This window comes from Drechmeria coniospora, chromosome 02 (assembly GCF_001625195.1).
Source record: "Drechmeria coniospora strain ARSEF 6962 chromosome 02, whole genome shotgun sequence".
NCBI lineage: Eukaryota > Fungi > Ascomycota > Sordariomycetes > Hypocreales > Ophiocordycipitaceae > Drechmeria > Drechmeria coniospora.
The window spans coordinates 9,520,985-9,534,662 of record NC_054390.1 but is presented as its reverse complement, the minus strand read 5'-3'; the positions used below and the strand labels follow the sequence as shown (position 1 = coordinate 9,534,662).

At 55.7% G+C, this 13,678-nt stretch overlaps 3 protein-coding genes across 3 annotated transcripts; 2 read left to right on the top strand and 1 right to left on the bottom strand.

Moving 5' to 3' along the window:
* Nucleotides 1-1,894: 1,894 nt before the first annotated feature.
* DCS_05742 (uncharacterized protein) lies at nt 1,895-4,639 on the top strand (the record flags this gene model as incomplete). Its single annotated transcript, XM_040803044.1, has 1 exon — nt 1,895-4,639. The coding sequence occupies one exon, from the start codon at nt 1,895-1,897 to the stop codon at nt 4,637-4,639; it is 2,745 nt and encodes a 914-aa protein (XP_040658077.1).
* Nucleotides 4,640-5,134: 495 nt separating this feature from the next.
* DCS_05741 (gram-negative bacteria-binding protein 1 precursor) lies at nt 5,135-6,768 on the bottom strand (the record flags this gene model as incomplete). The annotated part of the gene is made up of 4 exons (XM_040803043.1): nt 5,135-5,309; nt 5,449-5,785; nt 5,843-6,386; nt 6,448-6,768. The coding sequence occupies 4 exons, from the start codon at nt 6,766-6,768 to the stop codon at nt 5,135-5,137; spliced, it is 1,377 nt and encodes a 458-aa protein (XP_040658076.1).
* A 3,871-nt stretch (nt 6,769-10,639) lies between these two features.
* Nucleotides 10,640-13,566, top strand: DCS_05740 (uncharacterized protein; the record flags this gene model as incomplete). The annotated part of the gene is made up of 5 exons (XM_040803042.1): nt 10,640-10,801; nt 10,849-11,280; nt 11,333-12,340; nt 12,398-12,614; nt 12,668-13,566. 5 exons carry the CDS (start codon nt 10,640-10,642, stop codon nt 13,564-13,566), a joined length of 2,718 nt encoding a protein of 905 aa, XP_040658075.1.
* Between the last annotated feature and the right edge of the window lie 112 nt (nt 13,567-13,678).

The window sequence follows — 13,678 nt, the reverse complement described above, 5'->3', positions numbered from 1 at the left end:
TGCAGTTGCGGCCATGCCGACTCGACAGTCGAGAGATGAGAATGGAGCGGCCGCAAATCGAAGGACTTTGTAACGTTGGGGTCAGCGGACCGGGTAGTGCAAAATACGGCATCTACGTTTCATCTTCCGTCTATCGTCCATCGATATTACTTCATGGAGTAGCACTGATACGTTGCGGCCAGCCATGTAATAATTGCAAAGAGTTGTTGGACCCTGCTGGAGGACATGTGACGTACAAGTATACTTGTAAGAAATACTTGTAAGTAACACTTGTAAGTAACACTTGTAAGTAACACTTGTAAGTAACACTTGTAAGTGACACTTGTAAATAACACTTGCAAGTAACACTTGTAAGTAACTACCTAGTACTTGTAAGTAAGAATTGTAAGTAACACTTGTAAGTAACACTTGCAAGCAATACTGTAAGTAATACGGAGTACTTGTAATTGAGCATTTACAAACACTTACTCATGTATTTCAGGTAAATAAGTACTTACTACAGTACTCCGTACTCCTAGGTGTAGTTGTACTGCCTTACTGCAAGGTACAAAGTGGGTGTACTTGTGTAGTTGTACTTACTCCGTACAGCAAGTATGTACGAGTACGGAGTACCTACGGAGTACGGAGTAGTAAGTACTTACTAGGTACTTACTACAAGAACATGCGACCAAGCTAATTACCAAGTCCGGCAAGGTGTCGAGCAAGCACGAGCAGTTGTACTCCGTACAGTAAGTAGATGTACTCGAGCACAACTACATGTACATGTACAGTGCCTAAGTACGCCGTGCAGTAGATGTACTTGCTTGAGTACAACTACATGTACATGTACTGCATGAAATTACACTAATTAGAGGTTGAAATCATATGCAATTCCTAGGTATACTAGGCAGGTACGTACCAGGTACGAACCGTTCATTGGCTCCCGGTCCTGCCCGATTAGCTTAGCTTCACTTTTAATCCGGGGCGCCCTGATTCTATTGGCTCCCTGGGTGACACCTTCTTACCCACCAGGCTCCGTCCGGTAGTTTAGCAAGAGCGAACGACGACGGAACGAGATTTGCTTCGGCCGACACTCTCCTCGTATGCTCTTTACTTCCTCCTTCTGCTCTGCCGCCCACGTCGCTCTCCCGCTTCGTGCATTCATTTTCTTGCTTTTGCTGAACCCAATCGTCACCTCGCACCATTGCTTCATCTTTCCCAGTGGCCAACCACCTCCTTTCGAGCCGACGGATCGACTCCGCCTCCTACCCGCTGCGACGCCTCGTCATTCACCCTTTGTCGCATCGCCTTCGTCGCCCCCCCCGCCCTCTCCCCGTCCACATCCAGCGTCCTCGTTGCCTACGGTGATACCCTCAAGCCAGTCTCATCTTCCTGCTTCTTGCTTCTTTTTCCCGTCGTTGACCGGCAACGATTGTCCGAGAAAGCCTCTTTCTTTGTCCGAGTTTGCCAAGGCCCTGTACTTCACTTCACCGTGCCGCTGCCGTGGGAAGGAAACGAGGAGACGAGGAGACGGGGAGACGACAGCAGTGCCTCCCGACTCGAGCCGTCCTCGCGGGAGCCCGTCTTCTGCCGTCGGCACGTCCGTCCTTCGATCAACAACTGCGACTGCCTTTGCATGATGAGCATCATCGTCATCTCGAGCCGCCCCCTCATCACGTCATTCTCGCCACGGCTATGAGCAGAACATGTCACCCCAAACCCCTCTCCCTCCCTGACTGATTTTGCACCTGCCGCCGTCTGCCGCGTCGGCACCGGCCAACGACGGATGTCCCCCGAGTCAAGACGCCGTCGCTCTCGCCCACTCACCACATCAACAGCGTCGACGACGCGACATCGCCAGACGTCACCCGCCAGACGTCACCGTCGGCCACCTCAAACACGGACAGAAATCACAATGACCGACCCGCCCCTGCTGTTCGATTCGGAAAAAAGGCACACCCTCATCGGCGGCCACCCGACGACGCGCCAGCGTGCCGGAGATGACCTCCTCGCCCGCCTCGCCCCCCCTACCGCGGCCGAGGCCCTTGCCTCGGCGTCAGGCTCCTTGGAGGCCTGCTTGGACGAGGCTTCAGCCGCCGAGCGTGCCTTTGCCATGCGCGTCGCCCTCGCGTCCAAGAATATATGGGAATGGCTCCAAGAGCTTTCCAACTGGAGCTGGCCCGCCGAGGGCGGCTCTGCCGGCTTTGAGCAGCCAAGAGAGAGGCCAACGGTGCTTCCGGTCGATGACGCTCAGTCCACGCTGCCCGGGGCGACGACGGATGAATTCATCGGCAGCCTGCTCGCCAGCGACGTCGCGCGATACGAGATGACGGTGGAAAGGATTTGCCGCGAAATGGACGAGCTGGCTCTCGAGGAAATCAAAAACGACATTCTGAACCATCACATCATGCCATTGGCGGGTCCGACCATGGACTCGGCGTCGCCCTCACCCTCGCCCTCGCCCTCGAAGCCGAGCCGGCTGTCATCGCTCTTTCTCTACAACAGGATGGAGGACCTGACGGCCGTCGTTACCGTCATTGTCCTCCAGATGCTACCCAACCTCGCTCGTTTGTCGCTTCTTCTCCAGACGTGGATCCCAAGGCTCGCCGTTGTCCGCCGCATTCCACCCCTGCTGCACGCCATCGAGGACGCCGAAGTGGGTCTCAAGTCTGGTTGGGCGGCCATCGCGAGGCCAGCCAAACGGTCATCGCAGCCGGCCGAAGGGGAGGGAGCGCCCGCGCCGGCTCTGAAGCACGAAGACTTCGATGTTATGAGGCGGGTGCTCGTGCGAAAGGTGACCAAGCTGGGTCGCATAATGGACCACATGCTGGACTGCCTCGAGGGCACACGAGATGCCCTGCCGGGGAACTGGCTCGACCGGACCCAGGCCGTCGAGACGAACTACGCTGAATGGGTGGTCTTCTGCGAAAACAAGATTCGAGAGGGCGCCTGGGCGAGCGCACAGGCACGGCCCGCGAGTCAATCGCCCGTGCCCGCGCCCGTGCCCGCCCTCGAGACCCGCCGCCACGGATCGCAGTCTCCTCTGTCATCTGTCGAAGCCGACGATGCCGTCACGTCGCCTGTTTCGGCCGAGTCGAGCCATGTTCTGGCTTCTCCGACCTCTGGAACGGGGAATCCGGCGCCCGTCGCGGCGTACCATTCTACTTCTGGTGAGCCATCGCACGAGTCTCCATCACCCTCGGCCTCAGCGGACGAAGGGTCTGCCGATGGCCATGCAAACCATGGAACAAATTCCTCACCAAAATTCAAGCTACCCAGTTTCGTCGTCTACGATGAGGACTTGTTCGATGACGTGCCCCGCTGCAGGCATGCCATGACTCCGGTCGAGGAGCGAGACGAGTTGGAGCTGCCACCCCTGCGGAGCAGCGATAGCTGCCATAGCCTCGCCTCCCAGACCTCCTCCATGGGACGCGACGTGTCCAGCCACTTCGCTACTTCCTCCAGCGAACCGCCCGAGGGCTCCGACTCTCCCGTCATGCGCAACGGTCGTATCCGTGAGCCGGACTACCCCGCGCAAAGTCCACCAAGCTCGCCGCCGATGTCCGACGAGTCGTCGTCCGCCCTGCTCGACGGTCCTGATATCGCACTCATTCCTGGGAAGGAGGAGTCTGTGCTTGGAATTCAGAAGGGATCGGCTGATGAGTCCTTTGTCGACCACTTGGACGATGCCGACGTTCCCGCAAAGCCGCGAGCCGACGGCTCTGCCGATCAGCACCTTCGTCGACAGATTAGCCAAATCGTCCGGTCCATACCGGTCAAGATTAAGCTGTCGACCGACGCACCCGCCGTGAACCTGAACCCTCCGGATATTCAGCTGCCGCCTCTGGTGAGGAAGACATCCAGAGAGCCTTTTAGGAGGAGCCCGTCGGCCTTGTCCACCGCCTCGTCGCGCACATCAACCCCTTCATTTACATTGGCGCCCGCTAGAAATCCCCGCCCGAGACCCCGAGGCCAGCAGGATATCGAGGAGTATCACCTCTCCCCGTCGACGGGCGAACCGCCTATCAAGCTGTTCATCCGTAGCGTCGGCGAGCGGGGCGAGAGGGTCATGGTGCGTGTTGGCGGCGGTTGGGCTGACCTGAGCGAGTATCTCAAGGAGTATGCTTCCCACCATCGCCGTCGCTCTGCCGGGACGGAACAGGCCAAGGTGGACGTTCGCGACAGCTCCCGAGCCTCGTCCGCCGTCGCGTCAAACGCTGGGTCGAGCCCACCTGGGCCATCCTCGTCCGTCGCCGGAAGCGGCAGCGAGCCCATGACGCCCCTCGTTGTGCGCAAGACGCGCAAGAATGGGCGTGTCACGCCGGGAGGCAGCGAACCCTCATGGTTGCGGCCGAGGACGCCGGCCGGGGTCAGCCGCCCCCACGACAACGCTCCCTCATCGGCGGGCTCGGCGCGATCGGGATCGAGCCCTCGCCCGACCTGGGTCGAAGATGACGGCTCCTTTCTAGGTCTCGCGGGCCCGACGGGAAAAAGGGTGGAGATGAGCGAGGAGAACAAGGCGTGGGTAGAGAGTGTCAAGGAAAAAGTCCGATTGGTGAGCGGCGAGAGGAGGCTCACAGTCGCCGAGGAGAGACAGAGGCTTGGTGATTTGGGAAAGGTCGGCAGCACGCAACGACTGTTTTTTAAGCCCGACAGGTGATGCTGCATCGGCTAACCCAGCATGGCAAACTCGGTGGCACTCTCAACATAGGTGCCGTCGGCACCACCTTTCATTCAAACACATTGCGGATGCAACGAGAGCATGGTACAGTAGCATGGACGTTGCGAGGTTCTTCTCGGTAGATGCTCTTGGGCAGGCTGTGGCATCTCTTTTGGACGTTCATCCCCAAAACGGGCGCCTGGCAACACGGATTGCATCGAACAATGAAAGGGCAGCAGCACAGATAATACCCATTTTTATTTCCAAGGCGGGTTGTATAGATTAAATTAAGACTTGTTAGAGAGGTTGCTTCGATCGAGTTAATGTTAAAAAAAATTAATTGTCGAAAGAATCCACGACGCTCTTGTGCCCGCACTTCATTTCTTTCTCGAGTAATCCTGAAGAACGTTAAATGTCGTATGGAGTCTTCCCTTCCTATCCGTATATCAAACAGCATCTTGCGCGACTGGCGCTGGCCTTTTGAACACCATGACGCTAGGACACCACTGGCTGGCCGCATTCGCCCTGCTGCCACATGCGCACTGAGCGGACCGTCATGCCGCGGGTATCACCCTCACCCCAGGTGGGCAACCAGTCATTGGAAGCGTTCCAAAACGTCCACTGGGCGTTCGTGGCAGCGTCGATCCACGGTTTGCCCCCAACATAGTCTCTGTGCGACAGTCATGTGTTAGCCCTATCATTCCTCTCTGCCCCTACCTTCTTGCTTGGCTCCCCGGCAATAGGGGAATGGAAATGGGGGAGGGAAATGGGAAATGGAGTTGCCCCTGTGTTCAGGCTAACAGACATACAAGAACCAACCATTGCGCGAACCGACGGCGACGCTAAGAATGAGATAGAACCTCTGGTCAAAGGGTGCGTTGCCGGTGGTAGAGTTGCTCACAGCCCAGGGGTTGGCGAGGAGAGTCTTGTTTTCGGCCATCTGGGCGAAGCGGCCTACGTCGTACAGCGGCTTGTCCTGTTGGAAGCCGACGAAGAGGATCTGGTGGATGCGCGAGTCTATGTAGAAGTAAATATACCGAGGCGTCCACTGCACGCCAAAGGTGTGGAAGTCGGACGCGTAGTCGCCGCGCCGTATCTTCTTGGCGTGCGTCGTTCTCCAGTACGAGTTAGTTTCGGTGGTGGGACCTAGAATATGTGTTATCGGCCGAAATCTGCGGCAAGGAAAGCGGGCGCTGTGCTCACCCCAGTGAAGTGTTCCGTAGTACAGATTTCGGCCGCCTTCAGCGTAGTCGTGAGTGTTGCCACGGGCCTCCATGATATCGATCTCGCCGCTGCGAGGCCAGGGGCCGTAGACAGAGTCCTCGGGCATCATCCAAATGGCGGGCCAGAGCCAGTTGCCTTTGGGCAGCTTGGCCACGACCTCGACCTTGCCGTACCGGATGCTCCTCTTGCCTCTGGTCGTGAGGCGCGCGGACCTCACGGGTGGGATCATGGTTCCCTTTTGGGGATCAGAGTGTACTATGCATGAAGTATTGCGCGTGCTCGTGCAGCTACCGTCCTGGAGCAGATCGAGAGTGTGGTTGGCGTAGAGCTGGTCGTTGGTGATGGATGTTGTCTGATTCGTAAGCGTGGGCACAATGTGCAGGCCCTGAGCGTCAATATACGAGTTTTTGGGATCAGCTGTGGCCCAGTCGAAGGAGCCGGTTCCGAAACCGTCAAGCTGGACCTCGTGGGTCCAGATATCAGAATCAAGCCTGTCGAAGTGGTCTTCGTACACAAGACAGTACTGCATCGGCGTCAGACGGCGTAGGGTTACCGCAGCCAGAACGGAGACGCATAAAACGTACCGGCAAGTTCTGATATGGACGAATCTGGAAAAAGGCAATGATGGCGGCGCCGATGAATCCCAATCCGATCCAGGTCCAGACGATGAGGTTGTTCCATCGAATCTTCTTGGCCATGGCAGGGTCCTCGAGCCAGGGCTTCTCGTGCTCGCCGCGCAGGCGATAACTCTTGAACCTGCGCTTGAAGCCGTCATCTATGGAGAGTCGAGGCGTCGCATGCGGCCATGGTGATGAGGCGGCTGAGGCTTCGGTCGGGGGGTGAATGGCACGGGCTTTGCGCTGGACGGGCGCCGTGCTCTCGGCCTTCTCCTGCATCTTGGCCATTGATGAAAGTCCAACAGCAACTAGAACGATCAAGGGGAAGACACCCGGCCTGTGGCGAGGTCATGGACAAGGCAGGTCGTTATCTAACCACCATCGAGCTCAGACTTTGTTGATTTGGGTGTGTCAGTGGAACGAGGAGCCGTGATGAATTAGGCGGCGCAAAGGGTGAACTCTCAACCAGTAGCCCATAGGCAGGTACGAAAAAAAAACCTCAGTCGTGAGTTAAAGTCGTCACCACTGGTGGTGGCCATGTTGCCTATCTGCCGATGCGTTGCATATGCGATGGTAGACAGGCGCCCACCTCCGGCCCAAGCCGAGATCAGAGTCCGACCAAGACGGCAAGACAAGATGGAGTGGGCGTCCAGGGGAGGGGCCAACCGCCACTTTGCGTTCTATGCATAGCTTGTGCATGTAGTATTTGTTTTTTTTCATCCGTCGCTTCACTCTCGTCCTGGCCAGCGGACTCCTGCGGTAGAAAATCAATATTACGACGCTGCAGCCGGTACTGCCGGCATGAATCCGGTGAGCAGCTGTCGGAATGCTTGTTACTTGATACCGCACAGAGGGTGTTCGGACGAATCGACTTCATCCTTGTATCATGATGTTGTATGCTGCCTTTCAGCTGTTATAGAGTGCCATTTCCTCACGCCGTTGACCACTTCCGAAGGGTGCGCTGGAATCAGGCCAGTTGCTGAGCAGTCTCGTATCCGCCCGCACTCGCATTGGCCCGTTGGGACGGCCCCGTGCAGGCGGCAGATGATTGGGAGGCGGGAACGTGCACAGTTGACATGACGCACGCTGGACCAGCGGTCGACTACAGGGTATATCGCCGGCTGTGCCTTATCATCTACCCGTCCATCCTATTCGGTGCGGGGAACGAAGTGCTCGCAAAGACGGACGAGGGGACAACGATGGATTCTTGGATGCTTGATGAAGCACGAATCGGCCACGGCGGGGACAATTCTGCAATATCCTGTACGTAAGAAAGAATACGTTAAATTTGGGAAGTCGTACTGTACTTACATCCCTGTAGCATTGACTCCCCGAGCCCGTCGGCCTCGAACGAGTTCCAATGGTATTTTATTTTGCCCTGGCGGAGTTGGTTCGTGCAGGCCTGGTCGTGCAGGCCTGGCCGTCGAGGCATGGTCGGGGAGACTGGGCGGACGAGGTTCAGTCAACCTTCCGCGGCGTTCTGTCTCACTGCCCACCTGGTCGGTCCTGGTACGTTTCGGGAAGGCCTGGGGGGTACAGGGCGGGCAAAGCGGAAGGGGCCACCTTCCCGCACCCACAGAACAGAATGGATGGCAACCGCACCTGTGTGGCGGCTTCCCCATGCTTCCGTTCGTTCCACGCCTTGACGAAAGTCGCCGGATTGACACAACGGGCAGGACCCATCTGTCTCTTGGCAGCGTACTCCGTAAGTACATGTACATGTAGTATAGGGAATTGCGTGTACTTACGGAGTACTGTACTAATTAATACTTGTTGGTGTACTCCGTACTCTGGACTCCGTACCTACTCAAAGTACGGATTAAGTAATACAGTAGCCGCTGCTCGGATATCTGTACCAACTGTAAGTACGGAGTACAACACAGTACAAAGTTCAGTGCGGAGTACGGAGTACTCACTTATGTTGTGCATGCAGCTATACTTGTATGGTACTTGCCTTCCTGCAAGCACAAGTGTACACTTACACTCTAGGTACTCCGTACTCTGCACTCCATACTCCGAAATAACATTACGGAGTACTTGTAATCGCGGCAAGTACTTGCACTTGCTGTACACAAATACTTGGGTACGTTTGGGTGATATGATTACTTACAGGGGTAATTCTCCGCCCCTCATCGACAATCCGCCCAACTGACGCCGATCTCACGACGTTCCATCATCCACCAGCTTGCGTCAGCATTGTTCCCTTCGTTATCTTCCCAAAAAACGGTACGTCATCCATCAATCATTGCTGATGGGTATTCAGAGTATGAATAGCTCATCAGCCAAGCAGGCACTCGGCGGCCCGCGAGGTCCCCAATCGAAACGACTCCAGCGTTTCACCGACCTGCACGCACCTGCACACGCCTACAATCGTACACCTGCACCTCACACCTGCACATACTTGTGCACACTTCACACGTTGCCTTTCCGCCGATGCTACCCCCCTACTGTCCCGATCGCGCTTACGAGCGCCCGTGAGTCGTAATACGCTTCAGCCTCTTGCCGTGTCGTATCGCGCATGCAGCTGGCCTTCCAACCAAATTGACGAACCCCTGGCCATGTCCGGCCGCACATTAGTTTTCTTTCGGCCATCCGTTCTTTGGCCCCGGCATCGAAAAAGTTCAAAGGGAAGTGTGGCTGTGCTCACCTCAGGCTTCATGTAAGTGTACACGTACCTACCCTGCCCTCAGGCTCCATTCAAGCTTACCATGCCATGTCTCCTGTCAGTGCCTCCGACCTTGCTCGTCTTTCACGCAGTGTCGGCAGCGCCGTACGCTACGAATACCATGGTTGAATCGACAAGGTCTAACCCTGCCATGCCGGCAAGGCCAGTTGCTACAAGGTTCTTTCGCCCTTTCTCTTGTCTTAAAGTTGATCCGCATTCGGCCTCGCCTGTTCGCCAACTCCACCTCCCGAGGTCGTACGCAAGCTGCTCATGCGCACAACGCCAGCTGAGATGCGAGATTGACCGACAAGTCATGGCACCATACGACTGCGCATGCACCAGTTGTGTAATCCGCTCGACGGGAATTTTGGTCGAGTTTATCATGGGCGACAATGTACGAGATCCTATCCATGCCTTTGCATCTTGTGCCGTACAATCAGACATCCGGCATCTCCTCGGCCCGTCCTTTCCAACTTTTGTTATCTGCCTCACGGCTCTCACCTACAGAATCGCCAATAACAGGACCAATTTCTATCGCGCAGCCTGCTGGTCGTTTCACCGCGAGCATGACGAAACCACCATCGCTCCGTGCTCCATTCTCCGACGGCGAGCCTCGCAGCGTACCCAGATGAAGCGACATGTCCGATCCACCTGCATTGAAGCCCTGCTCGCCACTCAGATCAGACCGGCTCGAGGATGCTTGCTTGGGGGGGTTCCAACGGCAGGTCCGAGTAAGTACATCGACTACGAGCACTCCGTACTCCGTACTAGGTATGAATACTACTCTACTGACCGTACTCGCCCAGCAAGGTCGTATCATCGCTGGCCGATGGCGACCGCTCTCATCCTCGCCCACGTCTGCAGGTACTGGGTCCACCCCCTTTCTTCACTCCACCCCACAGCGCCGAAATCTTTGACACGACCTCTCAGGTACCACCAAATCTATTTTTTTTCACGGCGACCATTTGAATCGGGATTGAACAGGGCCATGGACATCGGAACTGGCCCACCATCTCTTGCGTGTGGGGGTCGAATAGATTGTAGCGGCCACTTGTTGAGATGCGTATGCATACCGCTTCTCGGCAAGTACAAGCTCGTACATGAACGGCTCAGAGCTACTCCGAGCTTGCTTGTCAATATACCCGACATTCGGATTACTGATCCAAGCCATGACCTCACATTTAGTTTAAGCACGTCACTTCTCTTCAATAACTTCTCCATCCGTTGACGAGGTGATCGGCAACTCAGTACAGTACTACATATCCTACGTCGTCGCAACTGGCACCTGCCCGACTGCCGCTCACTGATGACGCTTGCTTGCCCAGCGTCGGTTGCCTCTCGTCACAAATCATTGTCGCACATGAGCATGGTTGTCGCTGTTTCGGCCTTCTCGCGAGTGGCTGCCTGCGCCGTGTGAATCACTTGGTTTCCGACAGGACCCGTTTGATACCGAGCACTCGTGAACTTGACAAGGAAATTGCAGCCTTGCGAAATATGGAAGCTTCACCTTCACCTTCGCTGCATGGCCTGACGCCTCTGCCGAGGAATAAGTCCTTCGCAGCCATATCCGTGGCCTCGGACGAGTCCAACGGAAGTCGACAAGGTCAAGGCACACCGCACAATGGAGCCTACGACGATGGGTTTCGTTACAAGACGGTAAGGCATGTGCACAAGGACGATGAATAGTACTGACCTGGCATCAGATGGTCACCTACATCTACAATAGGGCTGTGGCGAGCGGCTGGATCCCTCCCGAATATTCTCAAAATCCTGATGATTGCATGGGAGTCTTGTTGCGGCGCTCAAGAGGAAACTATGTAATGGCCCCGGAAACACTCCACCATCTTGTTCTTGGCGCCGCCATCAGACTAAACCTCGGCGTCGTCGTCACCATGCGCCCTCAGATGCTAGATGGCATCCTGAAGTCGCTGACCGGATCCCAAACGGAGCTCAAGTTCAAGGATGGATCGCAAGTTCAAATCATCGACTCCCTAGCACACGCTCACCCTGCCAGCGTCAAAAAGTTCCAGTATGCTTGTATCTTCAGGCAGGAAAGGCTCATCCTAGTCTGGCATGATGAGTTGCAGCACATCGTGTCCGTCGCCACGCGCGTTGAGGAGAAGTTACTGTCATTGGTAGGCTCCGCCAGGTGTGAGCATCATATCCGTCGGCACTAATAACTCTCAGGTTTGGGGAGAGGGGAACTTTTCCTTCCAAATGCTTTCGACGCCTAGCCGCGCCGCCTCGACCATATCGTCCGGCATGTCCAGCCCCAACGGCACCGCAACCCCTGCGCTAGAAAAGTTGGGGCCTATACCGTACCTCAGTGAAAGCATGGAGGAGCTGGAAAAGGATCCCGGAATGGATCGTCCCGAGTCTGTCGCTAGGCCAGTCATCCGCGCATCGGCCTTCTTCATCGGTATGGCCATGTGCTTGTCCATATGCTTGCTCATTGGTGTCTACATCGGCAAGCTAGTCACCGAATGTGTTCTCGATGGGTCGTGGATTCGCCTGGCACTTGTTGCTCCCATCCCGATATTGATGGGTGTCAGCTTGTTCTTCTTCCAGGTCATCTTCACTAACCTGTTTCAAATGATTGGCCCCATTGGCGGCGTCCGCACAAATTCGCGGTATTATTCCTGCCATAAGCCATGCTTGAAGCGCGCCTTTTCCGATGGGTTTGTGCCGCCCAAGATCACCATACAGATGCCCGTATACAAGGAGGGCATGGAGACGGTCATCGTGCCCACAATTCGCAGCCTTCAGGCTGCCATCTCATACTACGAGTCGCACGGGGGCTCAGCCAATATCTTCGTCAATGACGACGGCCTTCGAGCTGGCCTCTCGGAAGAAGTCGTTCAACAGCGACGCGACTTTTACCATGACAACAACATCGGTTGGGTCGCCCGGCCCAGACACAACGGCGAAGAAGGCTTTGCGCGGAAGGGCAAGTTCAAGAAAGCGTCGAACATGAACTTTGCCCTCAACGTATCTCAAAAGGTTGAGGCGCATCTTCAAGAGACGGTGGACGCTCGAATAGCCTCGGATGCTTCTGACATGTTGGATGAATCCGAGGAGGCAGAGCTGTACGCGGCAGCCCTCACCCGCGTCCTCGAAGAGAACCCTCTTGCTTGGGCCGAGGGCGATATTCGTGTCGGGGAGCATATTCTTATTGTCGATTCCGATACCAGAGTCGTGAGTCCGTCCCTACCTTTACCTCTGAAAGAATGAACCCGTGCCAAAACAAAGTAGCCAGTCGACTGCCTCCTCTACGGCGCGGCCGAAATGTTCTTGTCGCCAGAGACTGCCATCATCCAGCACTCGACCGGAGTCATGCAGGTCGTGCACGACTACTTCGAAAACGGTATTACCTTCTTTACCAATCTGGTATACACCTCTATCCGTTTCTCCATCGGCTCCGGCGAAGTTGCACCTTTCGTCGGCCACAACGCCTTTCTCAGGTGGCAGGGTAACGTGTTCAGCCTACAATGCTCGAAAAACCACGGCGCTAACAGATGGCAGCTGTCCAAGACGTCGGCGTCAAGGATGAGACGAATTACATCCCTTACTGGTCTGAGAGTCACGTATCTGAGGATTTCGACATTGCCCTCCGACTGCAAATGAAGGGCAACATCATCCGCATCGCCAGCTACCATGATGATCAGTTCAAGGAAGGTGTTTCCCTCACCATCTACGACGAGATCGCCCGCTGGCAAAAGTACGCCTTTGGCGTCAGTGAGATGATTTTCCACCCCTTTCACCGCTGGATCTTCAAGGGTCCCTTCACACCCCTCTTCTATACCTACTTGGGTTCCAACATCATGGTGTCGTCCAAGATTTCCATCATGGCGTACATGTGCTCCTACTTTGCCCTTGGATCCGCCCTTTTGCTCACGGTCATCAACTATTTCATCATCGGCTGGTTCCGTGACGACCTTGCCACCTGCTACCTCACTTCTTGGAATGTTTTCCTCTCCCTCGTCGTCGTCTTCAACGCCTCGGGCCCCATCGCCCTCGCCATCTTCCGCTACCGCACCGGTGAGCGTTCCCTACTTGGGTCTCTGGTTGAAAACCTAAAGTGGATGCCGATGATGACCGTCTTCTTCGGCGGCATCTCCTACCACATCACCACATCACTCCTGGCATATCTCTTCCATGTCGACATGCAGTGGGGTGCCACGTCCAAGGAGAAGGAAGACAGCAACTTCTTCCAGGAGATGCCTCGAATATTTCGGACCTTCAAGTGGATGTATCTCATCATTACGCTTCTCGTCGGCGCCATGATTTACCTCGGTGCTTTTGCGCCGCCTGACTGGGCCATTACCGATTTCTCGGCCATTGTGCCGCTCGCACTCAACCTCAGCTTCCACGCACTGGTACCGCTGGTCTTAAACCCGAGCTTGATGGTCTTCAACTACTAGAGTGAGTGTGATGGTCGTTCTCTCGGGAGTGGATGGTTCTTGAAGAAGACGCACCATGGTGTTTCTGAATGGGAACTTGACGTTTTCCGCACCATGGAAAAAGAAGGCTGGA